The 24,436-nt window shown below is 36.6% G+C and overlaps 1 protein-coding gene across 6 annotated transcripts in view; it reads right to left on the reverse strand.

The window, feature by feature from the left end:
- Positions 1–532, reverse strand: part of GRIA2 (glutamate ionotropic receptor AMPA type subunit 2) — a 130,017-nt gene extending 129,485 nt beyond the window's left edge. For all 6 annotated transcript variants that reach the window (XM_066387507.1, XM_066387498.1, XM_066387540.1 and 3 more), the window contains exon 1: positions 113–532. In XM_066387507.1, the coding sequence (XP_066243604.1) occupies positions 113–200 (88 nt within the window). In that variant the 5' untranslated portion in view covers positions 201–532. The remainder of the gene's footprint in view (positions 1–112) is intronic.
- Between the last annotated feature and the right edge of the window lie 23,904 nt (positions 533–24,436).

Raw genomic sequence — 24,436 nt, forward strand, 5'->3', positions numbered from 1 at the left:
TGCAGTCAAGGTATGACATAAGTCTACATGACATGAATTAATTTGTCCACTGTGAACAAAGATTACCACTAAATTATGCACAATTCAAAAGCAGAGCACAAAGCATACCTACCTATCTGTATGCTGTTAGAAGAGACACCAAAAATTAGTCCCCATAAAACAGGAGAAAGGAGGACAGATATATGCATAATCTTTTGCATTTCCAAGAAAAGTAGAGCATCCACAAAATATCCCCCTGTTCCCCCTTTTCCTCCTCTTCCTTCTTTAGCCGTTTTCCTCAGCAAATTAGATCCTCCGCATTTTGAAACAGCAATTTAGCACCAAGCTTCTACAACCCTGAAGTGGAGGCAGAAGAATTCCTATTTCCCAGGTCCAGCTGGTGGCTGCTGATGCCCTGCGCCCTGTCCCTGCTCCTGAAGTCCAGAGGACTGGCTGGATGCAGTTTTCAGCGGAGCTGCCGCTGTGGTCCCAGAGCCTTGGAATATTCAGCACCCTCCCATGCACTCACACACACTCACCCTCTCTCGCGCTCTCTTCTCCCTTTCTCCTCTCTCTCTCTCTCTCTCTCTCTCTCTCTCTCTCTCTCTCTCTCTCTCTCTCCCCTCTCTCCCCCTCTCCCTTTCTCTCACGCGCGCGCGCGCGCGTACACACACACACACATACACACATACACACACACGCAAGTCATAGAGAGGGGCAGGCAGTCCCGGACGCGCGTGCGCGACTCGCAGCCGGCTGCTGGCGCGCGCATCCACCCCTCCCCCGCCCCGAAACCCGCACCCCGCACTGCCCTAGCAGGGTCGCGTGCACAGCGCTGAGAAAGCGCGGCTCAGAGCCGGGCGGTGGGTATCTCTTGGCGAGACCTCTGGTCTCGCGAGCCGTCGCGCCCACCCCTCGCTTCTGCCTTTCAGCACCGAGGACAGCGCCCGGCTCCCTGCCTAGCGCTACCTTTGTGCCGCCGCTGCAGCTGCCGCGGAGATGCTCCAGCCTGGATCAAATGCAGCAAAGCTGATTTCCGGCTGCTGTGCAGAAGAAGCCGAACTGCTAATTGTTGTTGGCAGTGAAGTGTTCTGTCACCAGTCCCTGCTGTTTTACGTTAAAAGTAATTTTGGTTTTTATCTTTTAGAGACTGTGAAACCCAACATCACAATACAAAAACGCTGCCATCAACCTCACCTGATCCAGCCAAAAAGCAAACAAGCAAACAAAATACCCATAGAAGAAGTGTTCCAAAATTGTGAACTTTAGCCAAAGATGACATAACCATGATCCAAGGAAATCCCAACATTCTATCTGTAGAGGCTATAGCTGCATTGGAAAAGATCAAGATTGACTCTCTGAAATACTTTGCATGGAAATCCAATCTTTTAGAGTGTTTTCCACTGGCCTGTGTTGCCAACTCGCTGAGCCAGCTGGGTCCGGGATCTCTCTCAGCCTTCTCTACACACTCTCTCCCGTAGTAGAGACATGTAAACTTGGTTCCAGAGAAGCCCTCTTTTTTAAATATATGTATGAAAAGCAGAAGACTTTTTCAGGAAGGAACGGTTAGTAAAAAAAAAGTCATTAGAAGATGAAGCATGTCTAGGAAGGCCGCTGAGCTGCAGTCTCTTCCCCACACACTTAGAAACCGGATACTCCACCGCGTTTTGGCCGTGAGTTTTGAAACATCACTGCCCAAGGAAAGTAAGCTAAGTGCTCATCATTTGAAACCTGCAAGCTCGAAACCACTGGGGGGAAAAGTGAGGTTAGGAATTAAAACATTGTGGGATGAGAGTAAGTGGGGAGAACCAAAGACTGGACTTCCCCCTGTGGAATTTAAGCACTTCACGTGAAAATGCTTGCCAAACCCATACTGGGAAGTTGCTCTGGCAATTCCCTCAGCTGCCTCGGAAATTTCTCACTAAATTTAATGACTTTTGTGGTTTAAACAAAGAAATAAAGGAAGATTGAGTACAAGGGAATGTTTCCAGGAGGCAGGAGATCAGAGCCCAGAATAGTAAAGAAATAACTTGATAATATTTCAGAATACCAAAAAAAGGCAGTCTATCATACTGCCTACCTGTACAATAGTCAAATGACTGTCATCCCTGCAGCCTCTCGCTGACTGTATTATTGAATACTTGCCCCTTAATCACTTTGGGCCTCAATTTCCCCCATTAAAAATGAGAAAGATGAGCAAAGTGACCTCGGTGGTTCTCAAATCTTACAAACCTGTTAATTTAAGTTATTGTTTTCCCTATTGTTGTTTCTTTTATTTTATTTTATATGCATTCCTGAAGCAGGAAGGGAAAATATACATAATCTATTACTAAGCTTATATACTACAGGTAAAAAAATTACCTTCCAATTTTATCACCAAGAAATTATTTTAGTCTGCTAATAAACACTTCACTGTATATAAAATGGGTTCTGTGAATTGAAATACATTTTTCTTTTTAAAAATCAAATAAGAAGAAAATAGTAAGACATAAATATATATCCAATTAAACAAATCTTCCCTAATCAAATTCTAGTTGAGATGCAAAGTACAAAAATAATGTAAACTGAGTCCTTATTTGAAAATTTCAAAATATAAAAAAAAATGTTTTTTGAGGTTATACAAAGTAACTTGGAATGAAAGAAGTGAGAGAGCAAAAGAGAAAAGAGCTTACATGTGGAGAAATAGTGCTGTTTAAAGCAGGGTTCAATATAAATTCATTAAAAAAGACATTTCTAAAACTATTTTAAAGTCAAATGCAAAGAAGAACTTAAATTGACTGAATTGCATACTATAAAAATAAATGATATAAAATAAGAATTTACTGATTCATAGAACACTTTTTTAGTAAATAATATGTAAGAACTCAGGAAATATACTACTGTTTACTGACCAACTGTATTTATATGTAAAATGGAAATAAAAATTTTAGTAGGCATTGCTTGTAATTCAAATACTATTCTATTAATGTGCCTTTCACAGGTGGTTATGTATGCATATTTCTCAATATATCTGGATACATTTCCTGCAATACTAACATAATTGTATTAATATTATAATTTATGAAACTTTTCTAATCCACTGTCAGATTTATATAGCTTATATTTTTCAAACCTAGATTACTGTCAATATAAATGTAATAATTTAACTTGAATGAAGTAAATGGTCATAAAAAGAAATTTAAAATAATTTATTTTGAGTGTTTAGAAACTTTTTCTCAAGAATATATCACAAATTGATTAGTAATAAAATCTATTTTATAAATTTCAAAGCTACTAGGAGAACATACAGTTAAATAGAAGTGTGCTCCAAGAAACAGTTTGCTATTTTCTGCCCTCTGCTGTTCAATTTCGGTAATTATCTAAAATATAAGTATTGTTTCTGAAGCAAGAGAGAAATAACAGTTTTAAAAAAGTGAAGCAATTAACTATTATCCACATTATTTGTTTGTTTGGATTGGTTTGTTGTTACAGTTGTTTTGTGTGTGAGTGTGTTTAAATATAATTTTTAGCATTAAGGCTAAAACTAAATATTATATGTCAAATTTCAATTTATATTTTAATCATTGTTTCAATATAGGATATAATCATTTTCATTTTAAATTGCCTTTAAAATGCTTGAGGATTTTGTATATGCTTAACCATTCTGCACAGTTTTAACATGTGTTTCATAGTGAAAAAGCTTTACGTCATTGTGTGTGTGGCAGGGAGTGGGGAAGGGCATTGGTGATTATTTTGAAATGAATGGCAGAACAAATTTTAGCTGATTTCATTATAAAATTTGATTATAAATGCCAGTACCACAGCTCCTAGTGATGGAGTCTCATTTAAGTAGTGACCATCATTTCCCTTTCTATTGAGCCTCTGGAACTGTGAGAATGTAAGCCATATGAAAGGCTCTGCATTAGAGAAGGAGAGTCCATGCTAATTTCAGCAGAAGGTAACAAAGTTAGCAGTTCTTGCAGAAGGATCCCAGGTTCCCAACATGAGAAAGAAAAAAATAAAATAAAAAAATAGAAAACAAAAAATTTAATTATTTGGAACTATATATAGAAAATAAATTATTCAGGGAGGTTAAATTCTTCAATTAGGATAAAGAATAGTATTAATATAGTTTTAAGTATGAGATAATATTATTTATTTATGAAACAAAATTTTAAATCATTGATTTGGTAAGATCAAGTATGTGACCCCAAACATATATTGAAAGTTAAATTTTTGTACAATTTTTAGATAAATATCGAATAGAGTCCAAAAATTAAAAGAATAAGAAAAGTTTTTATTTTAGGATTTTTAGGGGCTTTGATTATATAAATTTTAATTAATTTTATCCCAATAGATAGCAATCCTGTACCAGAAATATTTATTAAAACACAGTGTTTTGCCTGATCAGGTGGTGACGCAGTGGATAAAGTGTTGACCTGAGACATTGAGGACCCAGGTTTGAAACTTCTAGTCTGCTGGCCTGAGCATGGATTCATCCTGCTTGAGCGTGGGGTCATCAGCTTGAGTGTGGGATCATAAGCATGATTCCATGGTCGCTGACTTGAACCCAAAGTATGCTGGCTTGAAGTTCAAGGTTGTTGGCTTGAGCAATGGATCACTGGCTCAGCTGGAGCCCCCAGGTTAAGGCACAGATGAGAAAACAATCAATGAACAACTGAAGTGCCACTATTATAAATTGATGCTTCTCATTTCTCTCTTTTCCTGTCCATCCCTATCTCTCTCTCTCACTAAAAAAAAGAAAAGAAAAGAAAAACAGTGTTTTAATTCATTAATTAACAAACTATAAGGGATGAATATATTTCAGATAATGTGCTCAACACAATGGATAAAGAAATGGGCCTAACAAAAGCCTTCTTCAGAAAGTTCCCAGGCTTTATTCAAGTATGCAAGGCATTAAGACCAAGTGAGAAGAGCAGTAAGAAATAAAACAAAGAGTCATGTGATTAATATAATAGAATGAGGCAAAGAAAATTCTATTATACACATTACTGTATATTTTGGAGCTCAGGAAGAAACAGAGTCTTCAAAGTCTGACATCTGAATTGATTCCAGTAGAGGTTATCTAGGTGAAAAATTGGTATCTAGCTACTGAAAATACTTCATTTTTTTCTTTTTTCTATTTTTGTATTTTCCTGGAGTTAGAAATGGGGATGAAGTCAGACAGACCCCTGCATGTGCCCAACCAGAACCCACCCAACATACCTACCAGGGGGTGATGTTCCGTTGTGGCCAGAGCCATTCTAGTGCCTGAGGCGGAGGCCATGGAGCCGTCTTCAGCGCCTGGACCAACTTTGCTCCAATGGAGCCTTGGCTGTGGGAAGGGAAGAGAGAGATAGAGAGAAAGGAGAGGGGGAGGGGTGGAGAAGCAGATCAACACTTCTCCTGTGTGCCCTTGCCAGGAATCAAACCTGGGACTTTCACACACCTGGCTGACACTCTACCACTTAGCCAACCAGCCAGGGCTGAGAATACTTCATTTTTTTAAATTTTATTTTTCAGCCTTATTGAAGTATAATTGATAAATAAAACAGTAAGATACTTAAAATGTACAACATGGGTATTTACTATGAGTATACACTGTGAAAAGATTATCCTCATTAAGTTAACACATCCATCAACTTATATATTTACCCTTTTTTGTTTGTGAGAATTTAATTTCTAAGAAAATTTCAAGTATACAATAGTGTTATCAACTATTGTCCCCATGTTTTATACATTAGATACTCAGATCTTACTCATCTAGTGACTGAAATTCTGTACTCTTGTACCTATCTCCCTACTTCCCCTGTTCCCCAGCCCCTGGCACCCACTTTCCATTCTGTTTCTATGAGTTTGACTTTTTTTGTTGTTAGATTTCATATGTCTGTGATATATACAATATTTTTGTCTTTCTCCATCCAGCTTATTTCACTTAGCATAATGTTCCCCAGATTCATCCATATTGAGGCTGAATAATATTTTGCTGTATACTATATATGTGTGTGTGTGTATATGTAGTATATACATACATATATACATATGTATATATACACACACACTACATTTTATGATCCATTTACGAATTGACAGAAACTTAGGTTGTTTCTATACAAACTAACATACAACACAATAGGTTGAATGTAAATAATGCTTCAATGAACATGGGAGTACAGCTATCTCTTTGAGATAATGATTTTATTTATTTAATCTTGCCATAGGCAAAATTGCTGGATTATTTGATAGTTCTATTTTTAATTCCTTGAGAAACCTCCATACCTGTTTTGTTTTTAAGTGAGAGTAGAATAGATAGAGAGACAGACTCCTACATGCACCTCCACAAGGATCCACCCGACAACCCCCATCTGGGGCCAATGGTCAAATCAAACAAGCTATCCTCAGCTAGGCTGACTCAAACCAATTGAGCCATGGACTGCAGAGTGGGAGAAGACAAAAGGGGAAGAAAAGCAGATGGTCACTTCTCATGTGTGCCTTGACCAGTGAATTCTGCATGCTGGGCAACACTCTATCCACTGAGCCAGCTGGCCAAGGCTTGTTTCTATTTTATTGTGGGTGCTGCTCTGCATGGACAATTTTATGGTTCACTGGATCAGATAATGGTACTTCTTTAGAATGGGAAGAGCAGGTTGTTGAATTATGTGATATCCTGTGGACAGAAGCTTAGTATATATATATACCAGGTCCCAGTGTAAAGTCAGAAGCTAATTTTGAAATGAAGAACAATTGACACAAGAAAGGATTATGGTCTTACTTTCAAGCCCTAGGCATCTGTTTTGTGCTTCCCTTACTGGAGCCTGCCGTTGTCTCCATACTAGCATCTCCGTCTGTCCCAGGCAGATTCCATTGGGTCTGCTGAGTGTCAAGACTCAAGTGTCAGCTTGCACTTCAGTTCCCAACTGCCATTGCAATTTATTTCCTTCAGTCAAACTGGCTGCCTTATAAGTTAATATTATTAAATATGTTAGAACATAATTCCCAAATGTGGTACACATTGTCCCAAAATTTAAGGTCTACCAAACATTGCTTCTTTTTTTGCTTTAAAAACAAAATACATGAATTGAGTCATAGATCTATAATTGCAAAGTTATGAAAGGATCTGTTTAACACAATAATCTTGATTTTCTTTTGATCAACTTTAGCCTAAGATTAAATTTAATTCTTGTCGTGTTTGCAGCAACTGGTGTTTTCTCTGGTTGGAAAGAAAGCAGCATTCTAACAAGATGTTCTGAAGTTTATTGTATTGGCTTAGCTGGGTCACATGACTGGCTTTAATCCATATGTATGTCCAGGGGAGAAGAAATGCAGTTGTTGGATTTGGGACCTACCATGAAATCCAGGAGTTAATGGAATGTGTGGGTACTTTTAACAGTAGGGAGGAAGGAGAAAGTGATGATGAGCTGAGAGATAAGCATATCCACTAGAGTAGATAGATGTGGATAAAAATAAGGCTAATTGTAATAAAGGAACAGTTCTATGCCTTTATACAGAAATATACTTACTCTAATCTGGAAACCTTTAAATTAATTTGCTATGACTACAGCATTCTACTCATTTCAAAGGCTATTCCCTGAACCTTGTCTGGTAACACTGCAAACTCACTTGGTATAATATCATTTGCCACTACATATACCACTGGAGAAAATTGCAAGGCCATGAAAGTAGTTTGAGGACCAAATAAACTCTGACCTGCACTGAAGAACCCCTCTGTTTTCAGCAGTTTTGTAACATCATAAATATTTTTTGTGTCTGATACTGATAATGAGTTACATAAAAGAATTTTTAGCCCACAAACATTCTTGTTTAGCACTCTCCTTTTGAAAATATTAATTAGGTTTTTTTAAATTATTTTTTATGTGACTGTGCAAAAATATATCATGGCTGGATAGCTCACTGAGAAAACTAAAATAAACAACATTTTATTACATCATAACAAAAAAAGACAAATTTTAATTTTTGTCATTCAGTTTTGTTGTTGCTGTTGTTGACATTTCCTTGCTTGCTTCATTCCACCTCATCATTAAAATAGCAGTAGTGTCAAACTGGTACACAATCAAGGACAGATTTTTTTTGCCACTTTATGTCAGGTATGGATGAATGCATTAAATTTGCAACCCCAAATGTTTTTCAGATGGCCACATTAAAGCAAAACTTCTAGTTAGGCTACATTTTATTAAAGTATGTTCACCTAAGGATCAAAGTTACTTACTGAAGAAAAAAGAAACCTCAAATAAATCTTAGCAACCACCCGATGTTTTGAAAGTTAGTTATAAATTTGCACAATCTTAAAATTTATTATTAATTTTAGAAAAATACTTCTGTCAGATTATACACGAAAGCCTAATTCAGAGGGGCCATTAACATTCCTTTCCATTGAAATGCATTACAGAGCGTGTCTTAATGTCAAGCAGTCCTGGTACCATTAGTGGCAAGATAATTTATAGAGATAAATAATTGATGTCTTGTTCCCCCTGTTCTGAAAGAATCTTAAAGAATGAGAACTATTTTCTTTCTTGCTTTAACCCCTTTTGAAATGTTTTGCTGAACTTTGAGGCCGAGAGGCAGAAAGATGCTCTCATCCCAGGGTCATGTGTAAAGGGCTTTGTATTAAATTGTCATAAATTGAAGGGTGTTTCTGAAGTTAGTAGAACATGTAAGGCTGAAAGGCCTAAACTTCTAGACAAGCTCTTTAAGGGAAAGGCTAGCAATAGGTGTTTTCTTTACTTTAATTTTGATTATTTTTTATGCAAGTTGTAGAGAAGGAAATTCTTCACAAAACATGAAAAAATATGAAAGGATTTAAGAGCTGATAGAAGAGAGAATGAGTGGCATGTACCAACAGAGAGATGGTGAATCCTAAGAACCCTAGTCTTAGTGTTTGGGTAAAGAATGCCAACTTCATGCTTGCATGGAAAGGTAGGGTGGCTCACGTATGACAACGACAAGCCTCAGAAAATCATTCGATGCACTGGAGACTATGTCTAGCTTTTTCACCTATTTTCCAGGCATTATCATGTGACCCTAAGAAAGGGAAGGATCCCTCAGGATATGACGAAATTGAATTGATCATCACTCTGGTTAAGTGAGGTCCTAGAATCATATTTAATTTAATTTAGCAAAATAAGGATACTGTTGATCTTCCTTACACCTTCCTTAAAATCATGAGTGGAAACCAGACCCTCTGTTTTTCATTATACCTTGGTCAATGCTACAATCATCAATGTTTTCTTTTGGTTATCATATTTCCAAATATTACAATAATTTTTATCTTCAAATTTCAAATAAGAATGAAAAAAAATATTACTGAGCTAAAATGCTTGTGGCCAATATTAAAATCCCCTTTCATGTAGAAACAAAATAAGATGAAAACAGAATTGATTATATTAGGATAAAAACAATTACAGACTCAGATAAGGGATACCTTTAGCATACCTGGCTTCAAAGCAGCTTTTAGAGTTAATGGGAGAGCAGATAGGTAAGAACAAAGTAGCCATAGCACAAACGTACCTGACATTCTTCAGTAACATTTTCTGCAAATGCAGACATACTCAGATGCCAGTTAGACTACCTGCTTTCCAGTTATGGTAAAGACAAGGCAGGAGAAGGCTAAGGTTAACTAGGATGAAATTTATACAACTCAAGTTTCTCCACAAATTAGCAAGAGAATGTAAATCTAAAGGAACTGCACATATGCCTGGCCTGTGGTGGCACAATAGATAAAGCATTGACCTGGAATGCTGAGGTCACTGGTTCGAAACCCTGGGCTTGCCTGGTCAAGGCACATATGGGAGTTGATGCTTCCTGCTCATCCCCCCCTTCTCTCTCTCTGCCTCCCCACCTCTCTAAAATGAATAATAATAATAAAAAGATAATCACACAACCATGGGCCTTTTCTAAATGCTATTTTCATTTCCTAGTTGGTATATTTGGTGTATCTATTTCAAAGAATTTTGATAGTCACAAAATTATTTACCTGAATAACAATATCTTGGTTCTAAAATGAGATGTGAAAGACTGAAGATCTCCCTGTTCAATCTCCTACACAAAAAAAAGAAAAGAAAAAAGAAAGAAAGAAAGACTGGAGATCATCCAGCCCATCATTCCACTAAACAATTTCAAGGCTAATAATCAAGACTTGTTACTGATATTCCTTTGGCAAGTTACAAAATAATGTTAAAACATTGTTGGATTTTAAAAGCATCAGTATAATTATTTGTAGGAGTAATATAAATTTGCTCCATCTATCCTTCTCATATCATATATAAAAATGAAAACATATATGTTGAAAGTTTTGAAATAGTGTCCTTATTGAGTAATGTGCCAGATAGCCAAATACTAGATGTTTAAATATTTTAGCTCATTTTATTTTCATTTTAGCACTATTAGATATGTTATTTTATAAAGATACAAACTGAGTCCTGAAATTTAAGTAACCCTAAACTAGTAAGTGATAAATCAAGGATGTAAACATCACATTTTGTCAAACTTCTAAACTCTTATGGGATCCACTATTCTATAATGTAAATAAAATCAGAGCAAAACTCACCTCAAAATTGGGACTCTCAATTTCTGAATTAATTTTGCAATCTATCACTCAAACCAGCTCTCAGACGTGCTTGTTCCTACTGTTTCATTTGTCACTAACTTACTAACCAATTATCTATTGAGTTACTTCTCTGTGCCAGACAATGGACTTTTGGAAATACAATGGCAAACAGGTCAGAGGTAGTCCTAGTTCTTACCAAATTTTTATTTAATATTTTCTTAGAATTAGGAAGACTAATGATAATAACAAGTTATACACAAGCTTTCAAAAAAGTTACAGATCATGATAAGTAAAAAAGAAAAATTAAACAGTAATTCACATAACATAAACATAGGTGACATAAATATATTTACATTATTTGGAGAGCTTTGTTTCAGCTGAAAGTTTGTATGGTCAATCAATTCAATAATAAAATGTTTAAATATTGTCTGTGCAAGTAAGTCATCAGAGAAGCTAATAAAGTGGTTATCTGAAGAAGAAGGAAGAACCACATCTCTCAACAAACTTACTTCCAACCTCAATTTAAGAGCTCATGCAATTCACAAAGTGAGAGGTACATTCCAAAGAAACTGATGGTTATTCCAAGACATCCCAATGACTAGCCATACAGAGAAATAGCATGCTCTTTTTCACTGACCTTGTAACTGCAGAATTCCTTTAAAACTCCTTGATGAAAAAGGAAAAGAAAATATCAGGGTACACTTATAAGCAGAGTATGCAGCAGAGAATACAGCACGGATTTTAACTGATTTACATAAATGTTTCTCTAGATAGGGGGACAGTGAGTGTTTAAAGGGACAGGTCTCTATTATTTATTGTTATTTTTTATATTGAGGTTAAAAAGTTAAAACATGTAAGGCTTACCTGCAGTTTTCTGAAGCATGAGAATGCTGAAGCCACATCTGAGCAGCAGGAATGATACCATGATACTTGCAGTGAAGGTAATAACTGTCTCTTCTAAGACATAAAAGTTACCCAGAAGGATGACAAGAGGTGGATATTATTAGTTAGAAAAGCATAGTCACATTTTCTAGAAACTGAACCTAAATGAAGGATTCAAATGCCAGTGGTTTCTGAAAGGACCCCAGGAGAAACTATTCGTAAGGGAATGAGGGAAGCCAGAGAGAGAAAGAGACTAAGTCCAAGAAGGTACAACTTCAGGTGAAGTCTCAGATTCAATCTGAGATGCTGGGGAGTTCAAACACATCAGTTTTCTCTATTGAGGGGTCTGGAGTTCTGTTCACCCAGTCAGTCAGTCACTGACCTCCGGCTGTCCCGAGTAGGAGATGTGAAGTCCAGGCCACTCCAGTGTTCAAGAGCCGTTATATTCTGAAGAAGTTTCAGACATGATCTTTCTGCACAAAATCATGTCAAAGTGGAAGGATGGGCCCCAGGAACTGATTAAAAAGATATGAGGGTATCTGGGAAGTTAAATAATAGAATCTTCTCTACCACATCAAATTCTTCAATAACAGGGAGTGACCAGGAGATCAATAGAGGACAATGGGAGACAGGTTAGCGAGAGAGCAAAGCCTCTGAACTAAGATGTCAGAGCATCTGCTGAGGCTTTTCTGCACAGGGTGAGAGCATATTTCTCTATGTGAGGACTAGGGCTGGCACTGTGGAGGAAATGAACAGTGCTCTCAAAGCCAACAGTTAAAACTGGGATGGTATGAAGATACTGAGTGAAGAAAATCAAGATGTAGGAGCAGAGCCACTAACTGGAAATTGTAGCTTAGACAGATTATTTTGTGGCCTCCTGGACTTTATCTTGCATCCATAACTGGGATAGATAGTCTGTGTAAATAAGACATGGGGATGCTTGTCACGAGGGATATAAATTACGTTTGCCTTTGGCTCAATTTAAATTGGCCACAGTAAACAGGAACGTTGGAGCTGCCTGAACTCTCCTCAGCATTAAACAGTAAGCAAAATAAAAATCTGGAAGGGCAGTAAGTTATTGGTACTCTGATTAAGGACTGATTGAAGTGAGAGTTTTAATTCTCCCAAGTTCCCTTTTAAATAATCCTATCTACCCAGTATATTAAGCAGGAATTAAAGGTAAACAGTAGATTATTAAAGATTAAATATGGTGACTCCTCTGATTCACTCAGTTTACCTGATATGTAAAGTCAAAATCATCCTCCTTATCCAGAACACCTATTGGCTTTGAGTCTCAAAGTCACTAGAAGAAAATCTGAATTTGAGTGGGCCCTGAGAAGAAATAAATATTAATATAGTTAAAGAGAATGGTGTCACTGGCACTGCCACTGGGCCCTTAGAACCTAACTGCTCGAATTACATTAGCGGTTTCTACAACCAGAATATACACAGACTAGACCCTTTTGCAAAATTTGAATAAGACTCTTCAGCTAAGACCTCTCTTGTTTTGGATCTGGAACCTGCCTAACAGAGCTGCTCACTGTAGCCCACTTGGAAGGACATTGTTGGCTTATTATTGGATGTTAACCAAAACATCACCTACCACAGAAGGTCTCAGGGGTCTCAAACTCGCGGCCGTGCGGCCCGCCCACCAATTTTGTGCAGCCCGCAGACTAATCAAACTTCGTGGATTAATCTGCGGGCCAGTCTGCGGGCCACACAAAATTGGTGGGCGGGCCCATGTGGCCCGCGGGCCGTGAGTTTGAGACCCCTGGTCTAGATCAACCTCAGACCAGAAATTTCAGTGATGACTTTGGTAATGTCAGAGAGGCATTCTAGAAAAGAGAGAACAATACAGCCCAGTTCATTCATAAAATGAAGACGATCATTTAAGAGCAGCAAAGGGTGGGGGAATTCACTAGAATGTACCACATACATAAGTAGGCTACCCCACTGCTCATACATTTTATGCTCTGAGGATAATTTCACCTCCACCACTATGTAGTCAGAGCCTTGCTTTCTCCCAATGGAGTAAAAGTAAGGTTTTTGGTGTTTGATGGGAGTTCCCAATCTAAGGAAGTCCCCCATCTTACTGCCATATTGATATTTGCTAATCAGCCGCCATGTGCCCATCAGTGGTAAAACTTTAATGGACAAAAGCAAGGGCAAGTCCACACAGTGGGAAGAACTAAGTGAAGTTTAGTTAAAAGAAAAAGGAATTAGGGCTCTGGTCGGTTGGCTCGGTGGTAGAACGTCGGCCTGGTGCGTGAAAGTCCCGGGTTCGATTCCCGGCCAGGGCACACAGGAGAGGCGCCCATCTGCTTCTCTACCCCTCCCCCTCTCCTTCCTCTCTGTCTCTCTCTTCCCCTCCCTCAGCCAAGGCTCCATTGGAGCAAAGATGGCCCAGGCGCTGAGGATGGTTCTGTGGCCTCTGCCTCAGGCGCTAGAATGGCTCTGGTTGCAACAGAGTAACGCCCCAGATGGGCAGAGCATCGCCCCCTGGTGGGTGTGCCAGGTGGATCCCGGTCGGTGCATGCGGGAGTCTGTCTGACTGCCTCCCCGTTTCCAGCTTCAGAAAAATACAAAAATAAATAAATAATTAATTAATTTAAAAAAAGAAAAAAGAAAAAGGAATTAGGCTTAAATCCTTTAAAGGGTGTTTGAATATTTGTAAACTTGAGCTATAGCCAAAGACCTTTGCTATATGATCAGGCAAGTGAGCTCCAGATCACTGAACAATAAAATAAAATGAAGCAATCAATTATATGTCTCCATGGTAATTTAGAGAAAAAAATAAATTGAGTTATGTACATCCCCACCAATAAAATATTGTTGCTATTTAAGAAGATAATGTAAAAAATAGATTAAATATCTAGCTAGCTTGTGAGTTCATGAGTAAGAGAGCATTCAGGTATTCAGGCCATGCAATCAGGTATCGAGAGATGTCCTGTCCTCTGGTACCTGATGAAATGGTTTCTGTAACAAGGAACTGCCTAATGTCAGTTGAAAGAGAATCAATACCGGCCTGACCTGTGGTGGTGCAGTGGATAAAAGCGTCGACCTGGAAATTCTGAGGTTGCCAGTTTGAAACCTGGGCTTGCCTTGTCAAGGCACATATGGGAGTTGATGCTTCCTGCTCCTCCCCCCTTCTCTCTCTCCTCTCTCTCTCTCCCCTCCCCCTCTCTCCCCCTCTCTCTTCTTTCTAAAAATGAATAAATAAATTAAAAAAAAAAAAGAATCAATACCTGCAAGTCTGATTACACTGGACGTCAACCAGTAGTCCTAGTAGTCTACAAATAAGTTTTAACTGGGATTGAAACAGATTCTACTCTAGGCTTCATCTTTCTTTCTTTCTTTTAAGCCAATGGATTCTTTTTTTCAATATTTTTATTGTGAAGAACCATACATGACAAAATTTTTAATAATTTTTATGTGTGTCAGTTACAGTAAATACATCCATAATGCTGTGCAACTATCATCTCCATCTGTCTCCATAACTTTTCATCTTGTAAAACTGAAACTCTACTTTTTAAATTATAACCTCCTGTTTCTCCCTTCCCCAGCTGCTGGTTATCACTATTCCACTCTTCTGCACACTGTCACTATGATTGTAACTCCTCTAAGTACCTCATATACATGCAATCATACAGCATTCATCTTTTTGTGATCTGCTTATTTCACATAGCATAATGTCCACAAGGGTCATCCCTGTTGTAGCTTACATCGCAATTTCCATCATGGAAAGAATGCTGGTGGCAATCCTGAACCTCTGCTTCTCTGTGTTTTGTGATTACTTGTATCACTGACAACATTAATAAAGCTTGATACTAGGTAATTTTTAAAGTGAAGACTTTACGATGATTACAGGGATTTCAGAAAGAGAGAGAGAATGAAGATGATGGTGAAGCAGGGAGCAGGAAGGGGCTAGAGGAGAGAGTGTGAGGAAGAGAAAGAGCATGATGAGAACACATTACATAAAATAGTAGAAGTATGTCCAAGTATATCACTAAAAACAATGATTATAAATAAGTTAAACATGCCTGTTAACAGAGAAACTCAAATTCTATGATAGAATTTTTAAAAGAGCTCAGAATCATAAATTTCCTCCAACTTACTCTTAGATAGCACAAGGCTGGATCTGTTTTATGGGAGTTCTAGAAAATTCAAAAACAATTAATTCCAGGCCTTTACCATTTCTTCCAGAGTTTAAAATTCAATAGGAAATACTCCACCCCTTTTATGAGACTAGTGTAACTAAATGCATAAACAGAATATAATGATATTATTGGCCAACCTCATTTATAAATAATGATTTGACATAACTCTTAAAAGACCATATTAAATAAAAAAGTATGTTCCAGATAATATCACAGACAAAAAAAATTTACCTCAGGAATGCAGGTATTATTTCAAGTTAAAAAATCTTTTCACATAGTAAATACATAATAGCTTATAGGAGAAAAACAATATAATTACTTCAATAGTTGCAAATTGAGACAATCAGTATATTCAGCTTTTTACTTTAGAGAAATTTCTAAGTGTTACATTCTGATTATATTGTTTGTTGAATGGGAAATAAATTCTTTCATACATTCTTGTGTCAGAGTGTAAATTCATGCAGTTACTCTATAGAAAATTTTTATATTACCAATTAATTTGTATAATTACAGAGTGGTTCTATTTCTAGCTAACTATTAGAATTATTCTCACATAAGTTCTAGGATCTATACACAAGAATGTTTGTTTCAGCATTGCCTGAAATAATGAAAATTTTGAGGCAGCATACATGTTCTTAAATAAAATGTGACACATGCATATGATGGAGTAAGTTAGATATTTATGTGAATAGTTAACAAAAAACCTAATGCTGTGAGTGTTGCATACAGTTAAATATTATTTTAAAAACTTTTTTTTTTTTTTTTTTAGTGAGAAGGAGGGCAGAGACAGACTCCTGCATGTGCCCCAACCAGAATCCACCCAGCAAACCCACTGGGGGCAATAACCTGCCCATTTGGGGACCTTGCTCCATTGACCATAGCAGTTATTTTAGTGTCTGAGGTGGAGGCCATGGAGCCATCCTCAGCACCCAGGGCCAACTACTGCAATCGAGCCATGGCTGCAGGAGGGAAGGAGAAGAGAGAGATAGATATATAGAGAGAAGTGAGAAGGAAAGGGGTGGAGAAGCAGATAATCACTTCTCCTGTATGCCCTGGCCAGGAATCAAACCTGGGACATCCACACACCCAGTGGATGCTCTACCACTGAGCCAAACAACCAGGGCCTATTTATGAAAACTTAAAAATAGTAATGTTTGTTAATTTTTCTTTATAATATTATAAATTTTGGGGGTAATCATAGTTGCCTCTGATAACTGCAGAGGCTCAAGATAAAGAATTGGATGTGATGATTATTTTTAGTTTATCTTTAAGGTTCTAGTTTCTAAAAAATAAGACAAAGTATCAATATTTATGTTATTTATTGATAAAAATAATAAAAATAAATAAAATTCAAACCAAATATGCCAGAACATTAAAGTGATTTAATTTTCAGTGTTGAAATATAGGTAATTATTATATTTCCTTTACCATTTATTCAGAAATTTTTTACTCTCACCTACACACACACACACACACACACACACACACACACACACACACACACACCCCTCCCCCTCTCCTTCCTCTCTGTCTCTCTCCTCTCCTCCTGCAGCCAAGGCTCCATCGGAGCAAAGTTGGCCCCGGTGATGAGGATGGCTCCATGGCCTCTGCCTCAGGCGATAGAATGGCTCTGGCTGCAAAAGAGCAACACCCCAGATGGGCAGAGCATCGCCCCCTGGTGGGCGTGCCGGGTGGATCCCGGTTGGGCGCATGCGGGAGTCTGTCTGACTGCCTCCCTGTTTGCAGCTTCAGGAAAACACACACACACACACACACACACACACACACACACACATTTAAAAGCATAATATAGGAATATAGGTCAAGTTTCAAAAGAAAAGAGTTTTGCATAATGTAGTGGTAAGCATGTTTGTGCCTCCCGGAATTTATGTCAAAACCCTAATCCCAATGTGATTGTATTTGGAAGTGAGGCCTTTGAGAGGTAATTAGGTCATGAGGGTGGAGCCTCCAATGAATGGAGTTAGTGCTCTTACAAGAAGAGGCCAAAGAACTAGCTAGGTCTTTTTCCAGAATGTGAGGGCGCCACAGAAAAAAGACAGTCTTCTGTAAACCAGAATGAGGGTGTTCATAAAAAAACCTGGCTATCCTGGCACCTGATCTCAGACTATCAGCCCCCAGAACTGTGAGAAATAAAGTTCTGTTGTTTAAGTCACCCAGTCTTTGACAACTTGCCTTAGCAGCTCAAACTGACCAGGACACATAGGTAAAGAAATAATCTCAGAGCATTATTGGTGTTATAGTTACAATTAAGCAAGATTCATGGAGATAAAATACCTTGGCAAGGCAACTTTAATAACTTCAGCGACGGGCGTGCTGCGCTAGTGAAAGTTGGCGGGGTGGGGGCACAGGCGGTTGGGTTCTATTTTAAATTCTAATGTGGGCCCTAGGCTGGGCCTATTGTCTGGGGTAGTGACCGTACAATCTTACTCTTTCCCAACTGGCAAGTTTAAATGGCCAAGGAAAAGGGGAAGGGAGAGGTAGGGATAGCGTTAACTTTGGGGAATCGTTGCCTGAAATCAAATGAGGGAGGTCGAGGAAATTCCTGTTGAAGAAAAGAACACGAGGAAACAAATTGTTTTTCCTTCACTATGGAGCAAGAAACATAACTGCAGTTCAACACTCCATATATGGTGAGGAAAAATAAACATGTGCACGGTGAAACAGATCCAGTTTCATATCTACTTCACAATGTGATGTCTCATTGAGACAGTTCTCTCTGCATAAGTCTCACTGAGTACATGTACGACGAGGGAAGAGGTCAAGTAGCAAAGCTTAAGGATGTGAAGTTTCCTTCCTTCCTTCCTTCCTTCCTTCCTTCCTTCCTTCCTTCCTTCCTTCCTTCCTTCCTTCCTTCCTTCTTTTTTCTTTCTTTCTTTCTTTCTTTCTTTCTTTCTTTCTTTCTTTCTTTCTTTCTTTCTTTCTTTCTTTCTTTCTTTCTTTCTTTCTTTCTTTCTTTCTTTCTTTCTTTCTTTCTTTCGTGACAGAGAGAGACAGAGAAAGGGAAAGATAGGAACAGACAGACAGGAAGGCTAGGGTTAGGGTTAGGGTTAGGGTTAGAGAGATAAAAAGCATCAATTCTTTGTTATGGCACTTAGGTGTTCATTGATTGCTTTCTCATATGTGCCTTGACCGAGGGGCTACAGCAGACTGAGTGACCCTTTGCTCAAACCAGTGACCTTGATCTCAAGCTGGTGAGCCTTGCACAAACCAGATGAGCTTGCGCTCAAGCTGGCAACCTCAGGGTTTCGAACCTGGGTCCTCTGCCTCCCAGTCTGATGCTCTATCCACTGCACCACTGCCTGTTCAGGCATGGAGTTTTATTTATAATGGCAGGAGAATTTCAGAGGGCACAGAGGATATAAATAAAAAGAAGAGAATAAGGGGAGGGTTGCATCATGGAAGTGAAAGAAGAACATATCAGAAGAGTTGGAATTTGGGCTGTGAGCAAGGAAGATGGCTCATGAATAGATACTAAGATAAGACATTGTGCAGGTGCCAGAACCCCCTAGAGGAGAGGAATGACTTGGCTTATGTGGACAAAATTAGATTCAGCCTGAATTATGTGTAGATCTAAAAGAACTAGACTAAATGATTAGGGAGGCGCCTGGGTGTGTTTCTTTCCAGAACCATTTGGCATGTAGAAAACAGGAGTTGTTCCTGATGTATAGACTGATGGGGTGCAGGAGGGTGTAGTGCATTTTATGAGGTGGGTTCAGAATAAACTGGGATATATGCAAGAATGAGAGTGTTTCTCAATAAATAGCATACAAATAAATAAACGGAACAATCTGTTGAGACTAAGTTTTTCTCTGGGGGCCATCTGGTTCATATCAATTAGCACACACTTATTTTATTTGATCTTTTAATAGGCATTCTCTCAAAGAGCTCCTAATATAAACTTAATGTAAAACTGTTCCATTTATACATAAATAGGTACCCTACAAGACTTTCAAAATGCAAAGATATAGTATGTCTTAATTTGCAAATAAAGCAACAATTAATTTTATTATACTTTAGGTATGTGTATATATACATGCACATATGAAAATACATATATATATTCACCTATACCTATTCACATACATATGTATTTTATAAATACAGATTTATTTTAATACCTTACTGGCATTATAATTGCTATGTGTCAAGTGTTTGGCAAATATTTCTTTAATATATTGATAAATATTATAGCTGTGATATAAAATATAGAGCCTTAAGGAGAGTTAAATATGATTTTATTACTTAGTGGTTTACCACATTCGTTTTGAGTATGAGTTCAGAATGAAACACATTATTATTTATACAGAATTGAGTTAATTGGATATTTTGATTAATGAGAATAACCATTCTGTTCAGTAGTTGGATTATCAATCTTAAAAGAATTAGGATATGATAAAATGTATTAACATTACAATTCTTCTGAATATGATTTGACATTTTCTTAGTTTTGGAAAGAATTTCAAAATCATGCAGTTTCCCAGGATGATCATTATGAGCATAAATGACCTTTTAGTAGTACCAAGCATGCATGAGTTATTAGAGATTGAACTCATGTTTTACATATCTAGGAAATTCTTCCTTGCCTTATTTTTGTTAATTTTGAAATATTCTCATTTATTTATTTCTCATTTTATAGAATAAATATAAAATATGACCCTTAAATGTGTGGATTCTGAATTTTGTGCATTAATAAGTTGCATTACCCAAAACCTATTTTAAAATTTTGGATCTCCAATGACTGCTTTATTCACTTGAAGCATATTTCAATATGGTACTTATAGTTCCTGTTATTGCTCTCCCTTATCCTTAAGTTATTTTGTATTCTAAATTAATCTTAATGATGATGGATGCTAAAATACCTAAAAGACAAGTAATTAATATGCATCTCTTATCAAAATGTTAGTGTGTTGTTTAGCCTAACACCCAAAATTAATTTAAAAATTTTGAAACACTTAAATGTCATTAAAACTACTTTCAGTATTATAAATAGTGTATCAGTGGGAGTAAAAAGAGGTAAAATGAGATAATAATTATAATTTATTGTACACTTATATGTACTGGAAACTGCTGGACAGTTTACAAATTTAAAACCTCACAGAAATGTTATGAGGTTGTCGTTATTATCCATGTAATAATAAGGAACTTGAGGCTCACAGATGTAAAATTATTTTTCAAGATTTACACTACTAAGTGGGAGTTTAGCTTAGACTCTCTTTCCAAGTCCTTGCCATGACAGACTTATACGTTGCAATTGGTAATTCTTATATTATTTTTATTCTCTCTTTAAAAATAGGGTAACTGTACAAAGGATTTTTTGACAAAGTTTGCAAGTTGTAAATGGCAAACCCAGAACTATAACCCAGGTACTGTTATTCCTCCTATCCAAGGGTTTTTCTACTATCCTTTCCTGCCTTTCTCTATGTTTATGTACGATATTGGCTTTTGGTTTCTTTTAGTATCTTGGATTATTTTTATTTAATGCATGTCCCACATATATTACTTAGAAATTTTCACATGTATTTTTGGACATTTAAATTAATTCATCTAGAAATTTGAAAGCTTCTAGGATGCCAGCGGACTCATTGGAAATGAGTGATTTTTGAATGAAAGGGCTTTTGACTATACAAATGAATGAACCAGAAAAGTGCAGCTGTGTTTAGAAAGAGGCTTTATAATAGTCCAAGGCAGAATTTATTAGGTATTCCCTCGTAATGAGTTCCATATAATATTCTCTCAGCTAATAAGTTAAAGATCATCTTTGTAGCTGACAAGCCTGTATATTCTGACTTATATTTTTTTTAAAAAAAGGTGCTTACACTTGTTAGTGAAACAAGCAGATATGATGTTGCCATTGTGTGCCTAATTCGTGTCCTAAGGAGGAAGGAGACTTCTATAATCTAGACGGCCTGAGATTGAAGTCCTCAAACATAAGCAGACACTGTTTATTATTGATCAATGCCATTTTCTTCCTGCTACATTTCCAACTTTTAATAGACACTTAAAAGAACATCCATTGGAATATACAATAAACTGAGCTGACTTCTCAAAAGCTAAAATCATTTGCCTCTTCATCTTGTTTACTATTTCACAAAATTTGTTCCTGGTATGTGTCAACAATGGTAGCATTTGTGTCAACAAATGCTAATTGACTAGTAAAATCCCTGTTTGATGAGGTACTTGAAGAAGGACCTGTAGTTTGACTGAAGTTCTTGCTGAACCGTGGAGAGTTCTACCTACCTCCTTTTGGCTGACCCACTGTGAATGATATTAATTGAACTGCAGTTGCCTCAGGTTGCATTGGGATTTACTGAAAATTGTTTCAAGTTATAGAAGTATGATCAGATGGGAGTTTTAGTTAAGAAACAAACATTAGATAAATGCATTACATCATCAGCTAAAGAAAATTCACTTTACTGCTCTTTATTTCCTCAGTAATGTTGACTAGGAAACAAAATTCAAATAGTGCTTTAATATTTTCTATTGCAATAGTTCTGCTTTTTACAATATATAATTTTCTTTAGTTAACATCTAGTTTCAGAAGTGTATGCTTTACAGTAAAATGACCCTTATTTAACTATATTAATGTATTACTTATTTTTCTTTAAGACAAGTCTTTTTCTTTTAGACAAATGAGTGATTTAATTTTTCTTATGCTTTCTAATATGCATTATAGTCTGGTTTATACTATAGTTATTTGTATATTTAGCATACCTTTCATTCTCACTGTATGACTATTACTTAGTACTGGAACATGTTTTATTCCTTTTTATGATTTATGGCTAACACAAAACTTTTACATATTAAATACACAATAAACAGTTACTGATTTATAATTTTTTGTTTAGTGTTCTACTTCGGGAAAGCTTAGAAAGAATTATTTGGGTGTGATATGTGAGATTTGGTAAATTTAAAAATACTTATGGCTGTAAGAATACACATATTAGCTGGAGCACAAAAGTTCCAACTGAAGTGGAATTCATTCATTTTCTCATTGTTCTTTCTGCTTAAAGACAAAATAAAATAACATGTATGCATATATATATATAGAACAAGTATGTATATATATTATGTATATTTAGAGAGAGGGAGAGAATATACAATGTACTAAAATATAAAATATAAAGTTTATGCATGTACGTACTTACACTGAGTATAAGAAACCTTGAATATGTCATCCATATTGTCCATTATTATGAATTACGGGAAAGTCAGTAAAGTATTTTTACTCCATTGATGTGGCCAATACTTAAAACAAATAACTATACATTAACCTCTTAAAAAGTTAAGGCTAGCTTCATAAAAAGAAAAGAGAAGTTAATGAATGATAAACTATTGATATATTGTCTAAACGTATGCAGTTGATTTGAAAATATAATTGAAATAAATCTACTGATATAAAGCAAGGTAATAATATTCATCAAGAAAGTTTTAGTTAAAGATTATAAAAAGTATTTCAGACTATTCCTCATCTTAGGTTTGTTACTTTAAAATTTTATATACAACTACTTATGTAAGCTGAAACTTTCAGTAATATAGATGATAATAAATTGAGTTGTTTTTAGGACCACTTAATTTGAACACTAAGGTAATAGGAAATGTTTTAACTTTGTTATTTAGTAGAGATAAAAATCAGATCACTGAAAAACAATGTTGAATAAAAATGTATTGGGTAAAATGAATATTTGAAGACATGACATACAAGTTGACCACTTCAGAAATAATGAAACATAAAATTAACCACTTACATGAAAGGAAAGGGACCTGGCTGAACTTAGAGCTCTAATTACTGTTAAATGTGATACATAAAATTAAAGTAAGTTTAGTTGGAGTTTAATATGTGATCAGAGAAGTGTGATAAATAGCAGCAAAGATAAACTAAACATTTAGTAAAAGATAATTTTGTATTAGAGGACTTTTATTTGGTTCATTGGGTAAAACAAGGTACTAAAAAATGTTTGAGCAGAATGCCATGATCACAGATTTACTTTTAATGTCATGATAATTCAGTGAAATATGTAAAACTGGTTGAATCCTGAACAACAACAAAATACATGTCTATGTCTGTGTCTGTGTCTGTGTCTGTGTCTGTGTCTGTGTCTATGTCTATGTCTGTGTCTGTGTCTGTGTCTATGTCTGTGTCTGTGTCTGTGTCTGTGTCTGTGTCTGTGTCTGTGTCTATATCTATGACTGTGTCTGTGTCTGTGTCTGTGTCTGTGTCTATATCTATGACTGTGTCTGTGTCTGTGTCTGTGTCTGTGTCTATGTCTATGACTGTGTCTGTGTCTGTGTCTGTGTCTGTGTCTGTGTCTATGTGTATGTCTGTGTCTGTGTCTGTGTCTGTGTCTGTGTCTATGTCTATGTCTGTGTCTATGTCTGTGTCTGTGTCTGTGTCTGTGTCTGTGTCTGTGCCTGTGCCTGTGCCTGTGTCTGTGTCTGTGTCTATGTCTATGTCTATGTCTATGTCTATGTCTATGTCTATGTCTGTGTCTATGTCTATGTCTATGTCTATGTCTGTGTCTATGTCTATGTCTATGTCTGTGTCTATGTCTATGTACATATATAGTATATAGTTGGGCAGTTGGCAAATTGGAATAAGGCTAGATTATAATATTTTGTTAATGTTAATTTCTTGCTATGGCTACCAGGTACTACTACTCTGGTTATGAAAGAATGTCTTTGTTTAGGAAGTACACAGTAAAGTGTGTAGAGATAAAGGGACATTATATTTGCAACTTCATTTTAAACATTTCAGAAAAAAAAGTCTTTTACACATACACAGTAGGAGAAGCAAAATAAAACAAGTGTGATAAAATAAAATATTTGGGGGATGTGGATGAATGGAACATAGGAATTT

The sequence above is a fragment of the Saccopteryx leptura genome, chromosome 1, assembly GCF_036850995.1.
Source record: "Saccopteryx leptura isolate mSacLep1 chromosome 1, mSacLep1_pri_phased_curated, whole genome shotgun sequence".
Classification (NCBI taxonomy): Eukaryota; Metazoa; Chordata; class Mammalia; order Chiroptera; family Emballonuridae; genus Saccopteryx; species Saccopteryx leptura.